The following is a 19,740-nucleotide window of genomic DNA, read 5'->3' as shown; positions in this document are numbered from 1 at the left end:
CCGCAGGAGGCACCACCCTTTCTAAACCCTCGCAACCAGTTCCAAAATGGCCACACCCCTTACCTTTTCCTGGCTGACCTTTTCCTTGCCCCCTCTCTGGCTTGGATCAGATGGATTTCTTATTAGTGAGGGGATAAGACTTTGCTTTGTGATGCATAAAGCGGACCCAATTACTTTTTTTACCTTTCCCAGAAGCCTTGTGGATTCTGTCAGAGCCAGTAGTGATGGAGGTGAGAACTGTGCGAGTCTTTAAATTTAGCAAATAAACGGCCTAGTTTTACCACTGCCCCATCATCCCTACCTTGTTTTTAAACCTCTATCACAGGGGTGCCAAACATAAGGGCCAAGGGCTGGATCCAGCCCCTAGAGAGCTCTTATGCAGCCCGAGAGCCAGCCACCTCTCCCACTCTCAATCTGGGCCGGCGAGGCATGGCCCGGCCCGACAAAGTGACATTTATGTCATATCTGGCCCTTGTAACGATTGAGTTTGACACTCCTGCTCTATCGGGTGTTTGGTTACATCCTGGTCTGTGTGCATTCCCTGTATGTGCTTTAAAAAAATAAATATTACAATTCTGTACACAGGAACCCATATAAATTATGCCAAATATGCCCCAAATCTCTTACTTTGCATTATTTATTCTACTTTTACTTGTCATAAAGAGAGAAAAAGGGCATGGAAACCCCTGTGCTGATTCTTGCAAGTTATATTCAGTCATCAGGTCTGTGAGTTCCTGGTATTTCACTAGGAATTACTCATTCACTTTCCAAAAGGTCTTGGTACCCATCAGAGCCAGAAGCTTATTTTTCAAAAAATAAAACAAAACAACATCAATGCTGAATTTTCCGGAAAGCTGAGTTATGGATTCAATACTGCAGTCATTGATTTAGCCACACTTGAGTAGAACAGTGGTACACAAACACACACACACACAGCCGGAGCTATCAGTGTCCTGAAACTATGTTAAAAAAAACTGAAGAATGCGAAGTTTTTGTAAGAACAGGTGGAAATTCTGACCAGTTCTCTCCTCCCACTTTAGAATCCCACCATGTTGCAAAACTAAATTTTTTGGGATCTCTGTGGGCTGGAGCTGTCGAGGGAAATCAGCAAAACTCACTGCGCACCTCCTAAGAAACTAAAGAGTACTTCAGTTTCTTGATTTTATCGACAGATACAGGCTAGTCCCCAGCTCCCTCTGCCCTCAACTGTCAAACTCTGATCTGGGTTCTGTTCCTCACTGCAGCTGTTCCCAGCATGGTGCAATGGTTAGCGTTGGACTAGGATCCGGGAGACCCAGGTTCAAATCTTTACTCTGCCGTGGATGCTTGCTGGGAGACTTGGGCCTGTCACACACTCTCAGCCTAACCTACCCCACAGGATTAAACGGAAGAGGGGAGACCGATGTTGTAAGCCCCTCTGGGTCCCCATTGCGGGGAGAAAATCAGGGGGTAAATATCTAGATGAATAAATCCCACCAATCCTGCTGTAGGTATGTATGCAAACCACCTCTGATGCCTCACCTCGTCGCCATCTCTGGTGCCGACATTTTCCACTACCACGGAGACGCTGAGGTTGCCGCAAACAGGCACAACATCGGCATCTGTGACCAGATTGCTGTAGCGGAAGTTGGTAAATGACAACCCGTAGCCGAAGGGGTACAGCGGAGCCTCATTCCCGTAGTAGCGATATGTCCGGCCAGCCATTGTGTAGTTTTCAATTGGGGGCACCTGCAGGTGGGCGTGAAAAGGTGAATGTAAGAGGCAGAGGAGAGGCCCTGGCAGGCAGGAGGGGCATGATGGGAAGGGTGCAAGATCCAGGCAACAGCCAGACCAAATCTTAAGAGCCAAACAAGAAAATACAGCGGCTCTGGGGATGCCCCACGATGTTGTAGCACTGTGGAAGACTGATCCTGGTTGGCGCCACCACAGGGCAGAGAGAGGAAGGACTCTCCCTTGTCCGTCCCCCCTCCATTTTTCCCATCCAAAACAGACCTGGGGGGCGTTCCTGTCCTATACACCCTCCCACAGGTCCGTGTCATCATTCCTACAAAATGGCAGGGCTTCCCTGGGGCCGCTGTATTGTCTAATTCAGTCCTCAGGTCTTCTGTGAAGACCCATAAATGGCGCTGTGTTTGGAGATTGGCACTGTTCCCCTCACCACTATCCCTCCCAACACAAAAGAGAAGATGGTATCGATGACCAGCCCTACTACGCCAGTGGCTTGCCCCTCATCTCCCAAAAGAAAGTGCTACACAAGAGCACGAGCTCAGGAAAGGACTCCTTCTTCGGCAAAGAATTTTTTACAGGGGGCATCTTTGAACCAAGTGTCACACTTGTGCTCAACAGCGCCTCAGGAGGCAGGGGCAACTGAGCCAGCTTGGTGTAGTGGTTAAGAGCGGTGGTTTGGAGTGGTGTAGTCTGATCTGGAGAACCGGATTTGATTCCCCACTCCTCCACATGAACGGTGGAGGCTAATCTGGTGAATCGGGTTGGTTTCCCCTCTCCTACACACGAAGCCAGCTGGGTGACCTTGGGCTAGTCACACTCTCTCAGCCCCACCAACCTCACAGGGTGTCTGTTGTGGGGGGGGGAGGGGAGGTGATTGTAAGCCGGTTTGAGTCTCCCTAAAGTGGTAGAGAAAGTCAGCATATAAAGACCAACTCTTCTTCTTCTTCTTACACACCCTTGTCATTAGCTGCTGCAAGCCCTTAATTCTTCCTTACATACATCGAGAGCTAAAGAGGTTCGGAGCCTAGTTGGTGGTCCGGCCTCACCCAGCATGCAGTTCTGCAGGCCCCTGCTCTCAGCTGCCTGGCCCTCTTGGCCTCCAGGGCCTGTCCGCTCCTTCAGAGCTGTCTCTGCTCCCCACCCTGCCCCCCGCATGAGCTGCTGGCCCATTCGCCCTTCCCTGGCAGCCCCCTTTCCTTGCCATCCTTCCTCTCCTCTCCCAGCTGGGCCCGCCTTTTTATCAGGCTCCAACCTGGGGGAGGGGAAGCTGCCCCGCCCTGCTGCAATCCTGCCCCACCCCTTCACCAGCTGTTTTAAAGCTCAGCCTGGCCAGCAACAGTGCAGGGCTCTCGTGGCCCTCCTTCCTGTCGTGGGGAGAGGCCATGACTCAGTGGTTACAGCATCTGCTTTGCACACCGGAAGCCCCCTGCCACCTTCTCTTAAAAGGACCAGGCAGTAAGGAGGTGGAACGTCAAATTAGTATTTAGCATTTGAAGCTTGTAGTCATAGTTTAATTGATACAGAAATGTGTATCTTGAAACATTATTCGATCATTAAGTGCTTCAAACCTGTTTGCTTTTTAGTGTGTAAAGAAGATTGTTAAATCAATAATTAGCATTAGAAACTAGCAATACAAGTTTAACGCTGATGAAGGATGCATGTATTATACTACTGAAACTTGGACACAGACATATTTTTTCTTCCGATTCCCCCCCTTCTTTCTTTTTTCTGTATCCCATTATATAAAAATAAAATATAATAAAATATAATAATAATAAGGACCAGGCAGCAGGTGATGTGAGAGACCTCTACCTGAAACCTTGGACAGCCATTGCTAGTCAGAGTACACAAGACTGACGTTCATGGACAAATGGTCTGACTCTGCAGAAGACAGCTAGAAAGGGGCCGTGGCTCAGGGGCAAAACATCTGGTTCACATGCAGAAGGTCCCAAGTTCAATCCTTGGTGCCTTCAGTTAGGAGTAAGAGGTGATATGAAAGACCTCTGGCCTTAGAGCCACTGCCAGTCAGAGTAGACAAGACTGACTTGGATGGACCAAGGGTTGGACTCAACAGAAAACAGCTTCATGTTTATGTGTGTGTATGTATTTGCAGAAATACATGTGTGTGTGTGTGTGTTAAGTGCCATCAAGTCGCTTCCGACTCATCGCGACCCTATGAATCAATGTCCTCCAAAACGTCCTATCTTTAACAGCCTTGCTTAGGTCAATTTGCAAAACCTAAGCAAGGCTGTTAAAGGTAGGATGTTTTGGAGGACATTGATTCATAGGGTCACCATGAGTCAGAAGCAACTTGATGTCACTTCACACACATACACACACACACACAAACACACACACACACACGTGTATTTGCAAGGGAGCAGATGGAGCTGAACGCTTTTTAACCCGTTCCCTGTTAGCTCTCCAGCTAGAAACAAAGGCCTTCTCAAAGCCCTTCCCTTATCAAGCACTTCAGCTGTTTATCTCTGATAGCCAATTTATACATCCAGAAAATTAAATGGCAAACCCTTTCCTGGCCTGCCATCCCAGCCTTACCTGATGTAGACTTGCTGGCCACGTGGCAGGGAGTCTGCCAGCCGGGTTGGCACCCTCTGCTCCCACCAGCACCTTGGCAATAGCCAAGCCAGTGGCCTGGCCAGGAAAGGAACAGGCCAAGATGGCCCCCACACCATCATGGGACTTGGCCCAGCTGATATCAAGTGGGCACCCATTGAATAGGAGCAGAATCACAGGATGTCCAGCGGCTGGAATGGAAGGAACAGAAGGCCTTTTATAAACAGTCTAGCCTTTGAAAATACTCCAGAATTGTCATTAGTTTGCTTGTTATCCCAACATTTCCCCCCACCAAAAAAATGACATTAAATATTTGTCATGAAACACTAGCATGGCAGCCAAAGAAGCATGGAGTTCAGAAGGTATGGATTGGGTACTGTATCTGGGACAGCAAGGTGGGATAAAGGGCATACCTGAGTGAACAGGTCCACATTACTAGGTTCCATAATTTCACAAATTACCTATCAGCAGGAGGCAGCTGTGAAGCAAAGCATACTGGGATTTCAGGTTCGAACCTGAAACCCTGGGTGAGAAGCTCCACCGCTCTGCTCTGCATGCTCCCTGCCTGCAGGGAGAACAATCGGCTCAGTCACTTCTGCCCCACAGCGCCATCCTGGAGATGGCCGGCAGAGGAACTGCACTCCCTGGAAGAGCCAATGAGCGCAGAGGAAATCAGCTGACTAAAGAGGCCAATGAGATTTGCCCCGGAGGTATAAAGCTGACACCTCCAGGCTGCCCTGGTCAGTCGTGGGAGGAATAGGCTACTTCCATTTGAGCCTGACACATGACCCCCGCCACCATTTGACCTTGCAAATGTGTTACAGCTTCTGTCTCCCTGTTTGACCTCAACACGTCCTCCAGACCAGTCATCAGTTTCCAGTCCTCTGGATACCTGAGCTCTGGCCTGGCTCTACTGTGTTTGAGCCACCTTGGAACATTGTGGTTGTGTTACTTTTTGCTAGAGCCCTTCTGAAAGCTATGTTGCTTACCCAGCGCTAGAACTCAGGGGACCAGAGCAACCAAAGGTCCTTGCCACCTGGCCCTTCCCCACCACTGAAAAACACATCTGAAGAAAAAAGGGAACAAAGAAACTCAACCTCAAAGTCAAAGGAAACCAAAGGGGTTGAGCTAAACACTATCTAATATAACAACCAATACATCTATTTTTATTACGTTTTGTGCACAATCGTATTTAAAAACATGGGGTCTAAAATACAGGCTTCTTAAAAAGCACAAACATAGTTACATATATTACCAACACATAACGGTTGATGTTATTACATAAAATGACCAAAATCTGACCAGACGCGTTTCGGCCTTTTACAGGCATTTGTTGATGTTACACACATCTTGAAATGCTGGACACCATATACAAGGAGTGAGCCGTAAGCCATGTCTTAAGGCACGTGGACTGACTATTTTAACCTAAAGCCCCACAGAATAAAAGGCTTTTATACATTTTTTTTTACCTTGTACGACATTTGTGTATATGTCAGGATGTGTATTGAAACATTGTGTATGTTTGGCCACTGAGGAAGGCCAGTAAAATAAACATAGATGTATTGGTTGTTGTATTAGATAGTGTTTAGCTCAACCCCTTTGGTTTCCCCTTCCCCATCTCTGCCTTCAACTCTGACACTGCTGGTCATAAAAACTGTCCCTGGTTAACAACAGCCTCACCCAAGGCCACGGCGTCTTGCAGAAGCTGAAGCTGGTGCCCAGGCAGGGCCAAGTCCTTCCGGTCATTGGCTTCCATCTCCAGGCCAGTGCCTAAGCAGAAAGAAGCACAGTGTCATACAGAGGTCCTTCCGTAACTTCCTTCCTTCTCTCTGGACAGCCTCCCTTTGCAAGCTGAAGAAAAACCTAAAGGAAGTTTCCTGGAAGGATGGAAAGTTGTCCACCAGTCTCACTAAGAAAGGAGAAGAAGAGTTGGTTTTTATATGCCGACTTTCTCTACCACTTAAGGGAGACTCAAACTGGCTTACAATCACCTTCCCTTCCCCACAACAGACACCCTGTGAGGTAGGCGGGGCTGAGAGAGCTCTAACAGAGCTGTGACTGGCCCAAGACCTCATGTGTAGGAGAGGGGAAACAAATCCAGTTCACCAGATTAGCCTCCACAGCACCAAACCGCTGCTCTTAACCACTACACCACGCTGGCTCTAAATGAGGAAGTGGTTCAAGTCTGACAACAGCCCCTGAACAGTCTTATATGGGCAAATGTCTATGCAAGGTAGGAAATCTCTGTAAGTTCTCTGTTACTCACCCTGCCCACAAAAGAGAAGAAGAAGAAGAGCTGGTTTTTATATGCCGACGTTCTCTACCACTTAAGGGAGACTCAAACCGGCTTACAATCACCTTCCCTTCCCCTCCCCTCAACAGACACCCTGTGAGGTAGGTGGGGCTGAGAGAGCTGTTACTAGCCCAAGGTCACCCAGCTGGCTTCATGTGGAGTGGGGAAACCAACCCGGTTCACCAGATGAGTCTCCGCCACTCATGTGGAGGAGTAGGGAATCAAACCTGGTTCTCCAGATCAGAGTCCACCGCTCCAAACCACCGCTCTTAACCACTACATCACACTGGCACTCAGAGAAAGAGACAGACCAAGAGGGGGGGAGACTGACTGACCCACCCATGAGGGTCTTGCTCTGTGTTTTCCTTTGTTTATCGTGTTCTCCATACTGCTCTGAGATGAACAAAACTAGGTTACCTAGGTCCTCGAGTACCCAATCCCTTTCTTTAAGCCCAGGGCTGGAACCTGGATATACACTAACAGTCAGACATCAAGAAACCTTGAGTCCGTCCATGCATGATTTGGGCTACCTGCTGGTAGCTTTCCACACTGCCACCTGGTCTCTGTTCTGTGTCAAATTGCATATTGCTTCTCAACTTTCAGACCAGGCCCTGTGGGAGGCAAAGTCTCTGACTCCAGAGAAAACTATGAGTCATTACAGACAGCCTGCATGGTATAGTGGTCAGAGCATCAGACTAGGATCTGGGAGAACAAGATTCAAATCCCCACTCAGCCACGGCAACTTGGTGGGTGGCCTTCAGCCAGTCACACTCCCTCAGCCTAACCTACCTCACAAGGTTCTTGTTGCTATGAGGCTGAAGGGAGAGTGATGTTTGTAAGCTGATTTGGATCTTCACTGGGGAGAAAAGTGGGGAATAAATAAATAAATAGAGACGTATTTGGGAAGGAATAACTTCAGGCATGTCGAAATAAATAGAACGCAGCATTTTAACGCATTGCAGTTCTTTGCATCACAGTACTTTTTCTTCTTAAAAGATCAAAATATTTCCTACCTTAAAGGTTAAAGAATTAATGTCATTTCATTTTAAGCAGAGCAAAAAGGCCTTCCAGCCCAGACTAGGCTGCTTGCTACAAACATGATATGACAAGACATTGCAATCCCTCCAGGAGCAAAGCCAACTACTTTTGAAATCTTCGCTTAATGGTGGAGCGAGAATATTCCAGGAAAGCGAAATTATATTTGAAGGACCTTTCCCCCCACAAATTAGGCAGTGCAACCATGGCTAGTGACTGTGATGGTTCTAGCAGGAACGTTCAAGCAATTGAAAGGCAAATGCACAGAACGGGTGCAAATCTTTTCAACGTTTATCAAGATCATCTCCTCTGAATGGAAGTGACTCTCCACAGTCTCAGGTAGAATTTTGCAGCACCTATTACCTAACCCTTTCAACTGGAGACAGTGGGGATTGAATCTGGGACCTTTGGGATGCAAAGAAGATGCTCTACTGCTGAGCCACAGGTCCCCTTAAAGCAAAAGGTATCATTTGTACACATTAAGTTGCCTTATACCGAGTCAGACCTGACTCAGTATAAGGTGGAGGTCTTTTGAACACATAAAGCTGCCTTATACTGAATCAGACCCTTGGTCCATCAAAGTCAGTATTGTCTACTCAGACCAGCAGCGGCTCTTCAGGGTCTCAGGCGTAGGTCTTTCACAGCACATACATGCCTGGTCCCTTTAACTGGAGATGCCGGGGATTGAACCTGGGACCTTCTGCATGCCAAGCAGAAGCTCTACAAGCTGAGCCACAGCCCCTTTTATATTACTTTCCCTTTTATATAACTGTCCGACCCCTTTAACTCAAGGTCCTGAGGGAATACCACGAGATTCTTCTAACAGACATGAGGGAGGGAAACCAGGACCCCTCACCTGTGCCTAAGCACACTACCACAATGTCCGCTCCCTCAACTGCAGATTTCACCTCGGCGAGGGAGTAGTGGTCGCATTCAGGGTAGACACATCCAGCGGCAAAGTTGACGTGAGCTGAGATTGTTGCTAGACCTCTCCTGTACCAGACAAAGACAAGAACAACTCTTAGGGAATAATCCTAAACTGGTTTACTCAGCAGTAAGTTCCATTTTATTCAATATTCTTAGGATCGCAGCCTTACTTTCTGAAGGGTGAAAGTCAGGAGTGTGTGTATTCTGAGCCAAAAGGCTCTATTACATCTGGCCCACGCAAAAGGACCCAGTAAGTCGAATGCATCCACCAGCCACGGATTGTGGCTTGTCCAATGTTGGACAAGGCTCACACAATACTAGATGCACATTATAAAGGTAAAGGTAGTCCCCTGTGAAAGCACCGGGTCATTCCTGACCCATGGGGTGACATCACATCCCGACATTTACTGGGCAGACTATGTTTACAGGATGGTTTGCCATTGCCTTCCCCAGTCATCTACACTTTACCCCCACCAAGCTGGGTACTCATTTAACCGACTTCGGAAGGATGGAAGGCTGAGTCAACCTTGAGTTGGCTACCTGAAACCAACTTCCGTCGGGATCAAACTCAGGTCGTGAGCAGAGCTTTTGACTGCAGTACTGCGGCTTATCACTCTGTGCTAAGGGGCTCCTTGTACGTCTGTGTATTTGCAAAGCCTGGGTCCCAGAAGATCTTCCCATGTTATATTCTGTTCTGCCTTGCGTACACAGAGCCCAGAAATAAATTTATCACTGAGATCCCCCCACTTATCCATCTATTAAAATTATTTGGGGGACTGTCTGCTCTGCAGGGCCTTCAGCGGCTGCTATAATCTGATTGTGTGCCATCTGTTGTAATCTAATATTATTGTACGTTTTAAGTGTTTGATGGTTGAAATCTCCTAGTGCTCCGTGAAGAGATTGGAAAGACAAATACTACTGTCATTCGGTTTAGTATACAGGCGCTAGGTGAAAATTAGTGCTCCATGATGAATTTCTCTCCTGAAAAGTGCTCCATGACTCAAAAAGCTTGGGAACCTCTGGTTTAAATTATTGTATGTTTTCAGAGTTTTAATGGTTAAATACTGTTGTTTTATTGTATCATTGTGATTGACTGTTATTACCCACCCTGAGCCTGGCCTTGGCTGGGGATTGAGGGCGAGATAGAAATCCAAATAAATAATAACAACAATAATCTTAAAAGGTATAGATTCTTCTTCTGCGGCAGAGAAACTAACTTTCCTGCTCTCGGATTCGGACCACCATGTTTCTTATAGTGTGGCCAAGAAAATACAGATCAGAGCTGTGTCTAAAGGCTGACATTGTTTATTCGTACATAGGGAAGGTGCTTATGTGTTTTTAAAAGAGTTTTTATATGCGTGTAACTTTATAACATTAGCCCTGACCTGGATGGCCCAGGCTAGCCTGATCTCGTCAGATCTCAGAAACTAAGCAGGGTCAGCCCTGGTTAGTATCTGGATGGGAGACCACTAAGGAATACCAGGGTTGCTGTGCAGAGGAAGGCACTGGGAAACAACCTCTGTTGGTCTCTTGCCATGAAAACCACCCCAAAAGGGCTGCGACTTGACGGCACTTTACACACACACACAACTTTATAACGTTACTGTTTTTCCTAAAGAAGTGAGCTGTGGCTCACAAAAGTTCATACCCTGCCAGAAATTTTGTTAGTCTTTTAAGGTGCTGCTGGACTCTTGCTCTTTTCTACTGCTTTTGCTGTGGTTTGTCTATTTTCACTTTTGTGCACAGAATAAATGCCACCTACCTATCTACTAGATGCACACACGTACACTATACTTTTGCAGAGGGCCTTCTCATGCTATCTTGCAGGACAATGCAATGGACACTTTTGAAGAGTGGCAGACAGGGCGTCTGGCGGTCTCTTCAGCCCACAGCCTTCCAGATCAGATCTTTTACAAGCTGCTCCAGAGGCTGGGTGCCAAGAAAAGCACGATTCAGTACACCCAGGCCAAGCCTGAGTGATACTTGGACCAAAATACCTCAACAGCACCAAGACTGGCTCTACACACAGTTTCCAAGCCTGGAGAAGGTCTTACACCTTTGGGTATAAATGCCTTACCTTGGGGTATAAACACCTTACATTGGGGTATAAACACCTTACCTTGGGGTATAAATGTACTGGGGTTCCGGGGCTGGAGAATAGTCCCCGAAGAGTATCATATCGTTGTCTGCAAAAGGCCCGACCACCTGCCGAGAAGAAATTAGGGATCACAGGAGGATTCAAGCTCAGTGGCCCCATGATGTCATGATGCATACCTATTCTCTCCAGGATCAGAGGAGCACGCCTATTATGTTAGGTGCTCTCGAACCCAGGCAGGACAATGCTGCTGCAGTCGTCTTGTTTGTGGGCTTCTTAGAGGCACCTGGTTGGCCACTGTGTGAACAGACTGCTGGACTTGATGGGCCTTGGTTCGATCCAGAATGGCCTTCCTTATGTTCTTATGTACACCACGCTGGCTCTCTATAAACCAATATGGTTCACCTGTTCTTAAAGTGGCAGAAGTTTCATCCACTAGTCTGCCATCAATTGCTGGCAGGCTCCTTGCAATTCAAGAGTTTACCAACAGATAGACTAACTCATCTATTAGTCCAGCCAGCTACAGTTTTTTCTGACAGCAATTCCTCAAAGTTACAGGCCCAGGTCTCCCTTAGCCCTGTTACCTGATACCCTTTCATGGAGATGCCAAAGATTGAACTAGACAGTTTCACCATACCAACCATGTACATACCGCCGACCTAGGGGCACATTTGCTACTTATCCCACCTCTGGAAGAAACAGTCACACTGTGGGTTAGAGCTCCCAAACTCAACCTTTGGAAGTTCCTTGAGGTTTTGGGTTAGTGCTTGGGGAAGGGGGCATTTGGGAGGGTTATGTTGCCGTAGAGTCCACCCTCCAAAGCTGCCGTTTCCTCCAGGGGAAATGATCTCTGCAGTCTGGAGATCTTTTGTAATTCCAGGAGAACTCCAGGCACTGCTGAGAAGCTGGCAACCTTGTTTACAACTGGAGCATCTTCAACAGGTCCCCTTTTGAGGCTTTCTCCAAGGAAAGAAGAGTTGGTTTTTATATGCCGATTTTCTCTAACTTTTAAGGAGAACCAAATCGGCTTGCAATCTCCTTCCTTTTCTCTCCCCACAACAGACACCTTGTGAGATAGGTGAGGCTGAGAGAGCTATAAAAGAACTGTGATTGGCCTAAGGGAGGGACTGTGGCTCAGTGGTAGAGCATCTGCTCGGCATGCAGAAGGTCCCAGGTTCAATCCCCAGCATATCCAGTTAAAGGGACTAGGCAAGTAGGTGACGTAAAAGACCTCTGCCTGAGACTCTGGAGAGCAGCTGCCAGTCTGAGTAGACAATACTGACTTTGATGGACCAAGGGTCTGATTGAGTATAAAGCAGCTTCATGTGTTCATGTGTTCAAGGTCACCCAGCAGGCTTCATATGTAGCAGTGGGGAAACAACCCGGTTCTCCAGATTAGAGTCTACCACACTTAACCACTACACCACGCTGGCTCTCCAAAGCAATGGCTCTGCCCCACTTAGATGTTGGCAATGCTACTGTGGTCCCGATGCTATGGGGGGAACTGTTCTCTACATGCCTTGATCACCCTGTTAAAGTGTCACCCGCAGCGAATGCCCCAACCCTGCCAGAGTCAAGGAAACCCTATCAAGAATGAAGTACCCTTCCTATCTCCCCATCCTTTGCCAAACGCTTACCGCAACCTTCTTTCCAAAGACTTCCTTGGCGTTAAGGGGCAGAGTCCCGTGGTTGTTTTTTAGCAGGACGAAGGACTGGATGGCAGCATCAAGGGCCACCTGGCGGTGGGCCTCAGTCTGAACGTCTTTAAGACTCAGGGCGTTGTAAGGGTTCATAGCCGGCGGGTCAAACTCGCCCAGACGCATCCGGGTGAGAAAGAGTGGGCGGACGCTGTCTTTGACTGTCTGTAGAGGGGGGCAAGAAGAAGGAGCACAGTTAGCTGGCAAAACCACCATGGGATCAGAAAGGGGAATCAAGTTCTCACAACCATTTAGAGCGTTTAGGGACTCTCCTAGGTGATGCCTATGGCATCTGGATCACAACATGTCAACTGATTCCCCCTCTTCTGTAGCCTGCTGGGCTATATCCCAGCCAAGGGGATACCATGTTTGCCCCAAAGTTGGCAATGAGCAGAACACTGCCCCACAGAGATGAGCAAAACTCTCCCAGAGGACTCTGGGATGCCTCTCTCTGTGTTTGCTTGACCTAAACAGGAAGAGAGTTGACAGCCTTATACTTTCCCAACTCAAGGTGTCAAATGGCCAGAGGAAGGATGGCAGTCCCTTGGCCTCACCAAAAGGTGACTTTAAGTAGCAATTCCTGGCACGGGTGTTCCTATCCACACCGCCCAACGTCTCTGCCCAACTTCTCCGGAGTCCGGAGAAGGCAGGCAGCGTGCATGTGGCTCAGCCAGCAGGTAAGTAAGCCGGGAGGGAAGGGGGGGGGGAACGGCAGCGGGGCCAAAGTAGCCTGAATAATGCTGAATAAATTTGGCATTATTCTGGCCTGCTTTTTCACCTCCCATTTATATTTATTTTTTGTTAGTAAAAAAAAATCCAAAATATACTGAAAAGGTATTTTTTGGGGTTTTGAAAAATTCAGAATATTGATATGCCCTCTCCTGTTTTTGGGTATAAATACAGGTCCTTTTTGGACTGAGGTGTGTGTGTCGAACCCAAAAGCACACCCCCACCTTGTGCGATGGGCAAGCTCTGCTTTCTCTCTCACTCGGCATCGCTTTCTTGGAAACGTCATTGCTCTAAGATTGGTAAATATCACCCACCCTTAACTTTTATACAACTTCAACTCTATTCTTTAAGCTCTTGTATGAACTCTCTCTGTGTGTGTGTCTGTGTGTTTACCAGTGTGCATAAAATTATCCCCTTATAATAAAAACACCTTTTGGTTTTAAAGGTAAAAGGTAAAGATCCCCTGTGCAAACACCGGGGTCATTCCTGACCCATGGGGTGACGTCACATCCCGACATTTACTAGCTAGACTTTGTTTACGGGGATAATTTGCCAGTGCCTTCCCCAGTCGTCTTCCTCCCTTTGCCCCCAGCAAGCTGGGTACTCATTTTTCCGACCTCGGAAGGGAGGGTGGAAGGCTGAGTCAACCTCGAGCTGGCTACGTGAAACTGACTTCTGTTGGGATTGAACTCAGGTCGTTAGCAGAGCTTGGACTGCAGTACTGCAGCTTACCACTCTGCGCCACGGGGCTCTTCCTTTTGGTTTTAATAGTCTCTTTATTGGAGAGTTTCCCTTCAAGATTATCCTGATATACACAGATCAAACAATCCTTTGTGTTATCCCTTCTTTTTTGCCTTTTGACTCCAGAGCTAACATTCCCCAACTATTAATTGGAGACTGCACCCCTAGGGTGATTAGGATAACACACCCACCATGAAATAATGGTCTTGTGGTTTTAGTTCCTGTGCTTGGTAGGTGGGTGTATATTAACTTAAAAACAAAACAGATTCACTCTCATGTGCATCCTGACTCTCTCATTTGCTAAACCTCTCCCACCTTTTGACAGGGATATAAGGGCTCATAGATCTCCATTCCTACTTGTATCTGATGAAGGGAACTCTGACTCTCAAAAGCTTACTCCCTGGAAAACTTGATGGTCTTTAAAGGTGCTACCGGACTCTAATCTTGCTAGTCTTCTGCATTGTCACTCAAATACAACTCAAAAGAAAAATGGACTCTTCAAATGTTTATTTAATCACTGTGCTTTCTCAAACTATTTTAGGGGCAAAGAAGGTAAGCGCTAGCCTGAAACAAGATGAAAAGCAGAAATGAATGAAGCACAGACATATGGGGGGTGGGGAAGAGAGGATATTTCAAAACTAGACGTTATAAAAACCAAACTGAAGTCTTACTGCACCCAATGACCCAACTGTACCAGTTCTTCCTTCCTCCGGGAAGAAGGGCAGCTTACCTCCAAGGTTATGTTCCCCTTGGCAATGGCCTCAGGTATGTGAGCGAACACATTCTTCCGAATCCCGTAGGATAGTTCCAGGTTACATCCAGCATTCACAGAAACTGCACATAGGAGGGTGAAAGTCATGAGTACAACTTCGTGAGGGAAAATCCCAAATAAAATCTGTGAACTGACCTATCGATTGAGTACATTTTACCCCATCCTTCCCCCAAAGAGCTCAGGGTGAAGAAAAAGAAGTAGGTTGAGCCAGTCTAAGGTGTCAATCTATGGTCACCCAGTGAGCACCAACGCTGAGTGAAGACTGGAACCCTGGTCTGCCAAATCCTAGTGTGACAACCTACCTACTACACTATCCTGGCTCAAGCAGCCTGTGAGCATTGGACTGGGCCACACACACATTCCTAATGGCACCACAAAGCCTACAAAGGCAGCACAGCTGTTACTGGACCATATGAGTCAACCTCAAAGGGGAGATATTTGCATGGCTGAACATTTGCCTGCGGAAAAGGTTTCCCTACCCGTACAAAATCAGTGTGTCAGGAATACAGCCAGGCAACATATGTTTCTGATTCACACAGCTGATACCAGCAGTCTTATTCTCTATTCCTCGTCTAATTATGGGCAGCATGGAATTTGCCTTTTTTACAGCAGATGCACACTGGGCTGACATCTTCATCAAGTGATCCAGTACCACCCCAAGATCCCTTTCTTGGTTGAGAATCGCATGGTTAGTGTGAAAAATTCCAGTTTTACCCTCTCATCTGCTCCTTGTAGGAAGGCAAAGGGGTGAGGAGAAACACCCTGCAGATCCTTATTACCTCCAGTGGACTTTTCCTACAACAAGGGTGTGGAGGAAGTTCCTGGATCACCAATGGGGACTCTTGACCAAAGGACTGGCTTGAATGACACCAGAAAGGGTCACAAGGAACTGAACTGGTGATGTGGGTGCATTAAGGGGACCTGCCATCACTTGGCCAAGGACTACCTTTTCTGCTCTGCCTTGCCCTGCTCACCTATAGCAGTCTCCAGGAAGCTGTGGGTGTAGAGATGTCCCACCATGATCAGCTCCACAGCTCCCTCGTCGCTCACCACATAGCCACGGAAGCCCCATTCTTTGCGCAGGATGTCCGTCAAAAGCTTCTTGTTGGCGCAAGACGGGATTCCATTAATCCTGGGAGGGAACAAGTGAGTCCTTCAGCAGTCCTCAATGTGTCTTGCAGCTGCTGCCAGCATCTTCCAGTTACCTGCTCTACCCCCTAGGGGTAATTCTTACTATAACCATGTGAGGTAGGCCAGCTATTACAAAGACATTATCCTATGTCCTTAATTGATGGTACCTGAGTATCCAGCTACAAAACAACAGCAAGATTTGAGTCCAGTAACACCATAGAGACCAACAAGGTTTTGGAAATATAAATTTTCAAGAGTCAAAGCTCCCTTCATCAAATATGTAGAAGAAGAAGAGTTGGTTTTTATATGCCGATTTTCTCTACCACTCAAGGGAGAATCAAATCAGCTTACAATCACCTTCCCTTCCCCTCCCCACAACAGACACCCTGGGAGGTAGGTGTGGCTGAGAGAGCTGTGACTAGCCCAAGGTCACCCAGCTGGCTTCATGCGTAGGGGTGGGGAAATCAACCCGGTTCACCAGATTAGTGTCCGCCGCTCATGTGGAGGAGTGGGGAATCAAACCCAGTTCTCCAGATTAAGAGTCCACCACTGCAAACCACCGCTCTTAACCACTACACCACGCTGGCTCTCATATTATTCTCCTTTCCCCATTTTATCGTCATGAAAACCCTGTGAAGTAGGTTGAGCCAGTCTAAGATATCAATCCATGGTCACCCAGTGGAGGAGTGAGGAATCAAACCCGGTTCTCCTGATTAGAGTCCATTACTCCAAGCCACCGCACTTAACCACTACAACACGCTGGCTCTCTGAAAAAGGGAGCTTTGACTCTTGAAAGTTTATACTCCAAAAACCTTATTAGTCTCTATGGTGGTACAGGACTGAAATGTAGCTTTTCCACTGCAGCCCAACATGGCTAGCCTCCAGAAACTGGCTACAAATGGAAAACTGATAAAGGGAATACAACCCAATGCAGAAGCCTCAACTCTTGAGTTTTACTCATGCTGTAAGCCCCTGGATGGGGCCAATTCCTAGTCCCTGAGAACTGAGTTGCCCAGGCTACCAGTCTATACTGCAAGCAGTCAGACCATTCCTCCCGCTAAGGGGTGCCATGAAGGCATGAGGGCCAACGACCAGCATAAGAGCAAGACACTGCTCCCCACAAAACGGATGCCTCTCGGAGGGTTCTTGGATCATTCTTGTGTGTCAAGCCTGGGCAGGAAGGCAGTTGGCCGCTGAACTTTTCCCCTGGCCCTAAGGGGTGCCTGGCTGGACAATGGGACTAGCTAATCCCCCCTGTGTCACCCTAAAATGATTTAATCAGCGCTGTGAGCAGACCATCACTTACCTTATCTGCACCCATCCCACCAATCAATCAGTATTCAAGAGAATAGTTCGGGCATTTTCTTGGGTCCTGATGACTCATCAAGCCTCTCCTATCATTTTGTTCAAACCCCAAAAGAGCAATAAATTCTTCGTCTCTGGCTTTCCTGTCAGCTTACCTCATACTACCTCAGGACCCATTTTTGGATAAATATTGGTCCTTTGGCAATTCCTAATGTGGGTGTTCTAGATCCGTGCACATACCCCCACTTGTGTGCGGGCCTTTCTCCTTTGCTCCTGGAAATGCTGTTCGTCTTTTTCCTCTGAGCGGCTTTTGCTGGACATCCCTTCAAGACTGGTAACTACTGCCCACCCCTGAAACCCTATCCAACTTCCTCCCTATTCTCCTAGTCAGCTATTATATGCTTTGTGTGCCAATAGTTCATTGCTTAAAGTATATTTTTGTTCTACTATTTTTATTCTTTAATAAAGCAATATTTTATTTATATAACTGCCTGCCCATTTTAGAGTTTTTACCCAGGACTATCCTGGTATACATAGGTTATCGATCCCAGTTACCCCCCTCTCGCTTTCTGTCTCCAGCTAATTCCCTCAACTAAAGTGAAGACTGCTTACTTAGGATAACACTACTAGACTCTCTACCCAAGAGAAGTCGGGTCAGGAGATCCACAATTAACTCTTCCACTCCCCACAGAAAAAAGAGGGGCCTATAAGCTTGCTCTCATCCACTAAATCCCCATACCCCCTCCCAAACGTATTGAAAGGATACAGAAACACATACCTGTTGTAGCTGCACATGAAGCTAAATGTTCCAGCACGTACGCAGGCCTCAAACTGGGGCAGAAAGGTCATGCGCCAGTCGTGTTCTGCCACCTGCCACAGAAACACAGAAATCAATCTCTTCTGGCACACATGGTAATGCAGGGTCCTATGGAAAAATAGCATCCCCTGGAAATCTGCAGGACAGCAGATCACTTCTGGCTTCTAACTCTTTTGTGTTGATGCACAAGAAACCTGAAATGTTCTTCCCTGGCCCAGCATAAGACACCCCTTTGGGGCAGGTGGGATGATGTTATACGTGTTTTCTATGACTTTGCCCTCAGGAGCTTCAAGAAGGCATTAGCCAAGCACCAAGAGGGAGAGAAAGGAAGAGCCACTCTATGAACGCAGACTCGAGCAGAAACAGGAAGAAGATACACACAAGATTTCTGCACACTAGAAGATGCCTCCTCCTTTGGCCCTCAGCACAACACACGCAAGAACAGCCCAGCTGCTTCAAATCAATGGTCTCTCCAGTCCAGCATCCCGTCTTATACAGTGGCCACCCAATTACTCTAGAAGGTCAACAACTAGGGCAGAGAGACTGAGGCCTTCCCTGATGTTGCCACCTGGAACTATATTCAGAGGTTGACTGCCTCTGAACATGGAGGTTAGGGGCTAGAAGCCATTGACAGACCTCTCCTCCATGAATTTGCCTAATCCCCTTTTATACCTGTGGCCATCACTACATCTTCTGGCAGCAATTTCCATATTTTAATCCCTCATTGAGTAAAGAGGTATTTCCTTTCGTCCATCCTGAATCTACCGCCCGTGACTCTCTCTTGTGCCCCGGAGTTCTAGTATTGTGGGAGAGGGAGAAAAAGTCCCACTCTGCCCACCCTGTGCATATTTTTATGAACCTCTATAGTTTCCCCATGCTCACCTTGGCATCAAAGGAAAGCCGGGACACAGGGATGTTCTCAGGGCCCCCATGGACATCAAAGTGTTTGCAGCCAGCGCTGGCCTTGACATAACGAGGATGATCGCCCTGTAACCCAGTCACAAAAGCCACGCCAAGCTGGGATGTTAGGAACGGATCCTCCCCGTAGGTTTCCTAAGGAAGAAATGGACAGGCAAACATGGGTCATCCCCCCTCTGCTCGGAGAGGGGGCTGTCTATCTCTTGGTTCTGTCACAGATCCATCTACCTAGTAACACTAGTGAGAGAGATACAGGATTCAGCACCAAGCTAGGTTTTGGCTGCTTAAGATTACTAAAAAAAGCTCAGCACCCCCCTCCCCGAGCAGCTGAGGCTTCAGAATTGCTGCAGCTTAAGCAGGTGTAGATTTGATCCATCCATCAGACGGTAGACTATGATGTTACAGCAGAATAATTAAAAAAAAACTTATTTGAACACACATGAACACATGAAGCTGCCTTATACTGAATCAGACCCTTGGTCCATCAAAGTCAGTATTGTCTACTCAGACCGGCAGCGGCTCTCCAGGATCTCAGGCAGAGGTCTTTCACATCACCTACTTGCCTAGTCCCTTTAACTGGCGATGCCGGGGATTGAACCTGGGACCTTCTGCATGCATGCCAAGCAGATGCTCTACCACTGAGCCACAGCACCCTCCCCTTCAAATCCACAGTAGCAAATAAGCTTCCAGGTGCTGCCATCTGGCAATCTGAAAGCAGACAACCTCCCCAGTCTGAAAGTTTCTGCCAAGCCATATGCTGGCCCTCAACCAGAAATGCTGGGGTGGGTGGAGAGGGGGAGGAAGGGGAAATCAATGCAGAACAGGAAATACAAGTTAATATGGATAAATGAAAGCTGTGTATTTTTAAACTCTGAAGCAAATTATTGCCCTCACCTGAATGGCCCAGCCTAGACCATTCTCCTCAGATCCTGGAAACTAAGGAGGGGCAACACTGGTTAGTACTTGGATACAACTGGC

The 19,740-nt window shown here is 47.5% G+C and overlaps 1 protein-coding gene across 1 annotated transcript in view; it reads right to left on the bottom strand.

Moving 5' to 3' along the window:
- The window catches only part of LOC130475165 (uncharacterized), a 33,021-nt gene that overhangs the window by 433 nt on the left and 12,848 nt on the right, over positions 1–19,740 (bottom strand). The window contains exons 5-14 of the mRNA XM_056846903.1: positions 18,727–18,897; positions 17,806–17,897; positions 15,566–15,723; positions 14,550–14,653; positions 12,290–12,514; positions 10,677–10,762; positions 8,487–8,623; positions 5,983–6,072; positions 4,285–4,493; positions 1,522–1,728 (exon numbers count right to left, since the gene is read on the bottom strand). Of these exons, the coding sequence (XP_056702881.1) occupies positions 1,522–1,728; positions 4,285–4,493; positions 5,983–6,072; positions 8,487–8,623; positions 10,677–10,762; positions 12,290–12,514; positions 14,550–14,653; positions 15,566–15,723; positions 17,806–17,897; positions 18,727–18,897 (1,479 nt within the window). The remainder of the gene's footprint in view (positions 1–1,521; positions 1,729–4,284; positions 4,494–5,982; positions 6,073–8,486; positions 8,624–10,676; positions 10,763–12,289; positions 12,515–14,549; positions 14,654–15,565; positions 15,724–17,805; positions 17,898–18,726; positions 18,898–19,740) is intronic.

Source organism: Euleptes europaea, chromosome 3 (genome assembly GCF_029931775.1).
Source record: "Euleptes europaea isolate rEulEur1 chromosome 3, rEulEur1.hap1, whole genome shotgun sequence".
Taxonomy (NCBI): Eukaryota; Metazoa; Chordata; class Lepidosauria; order Squamata; family Sphaerodactylidae; genus Euleptes; species Euleptes europaea.
Note: the sequence above shows the minus strand (reverse complement) of the source record. Positions and strands in the feature narration are given on the sequence as shown.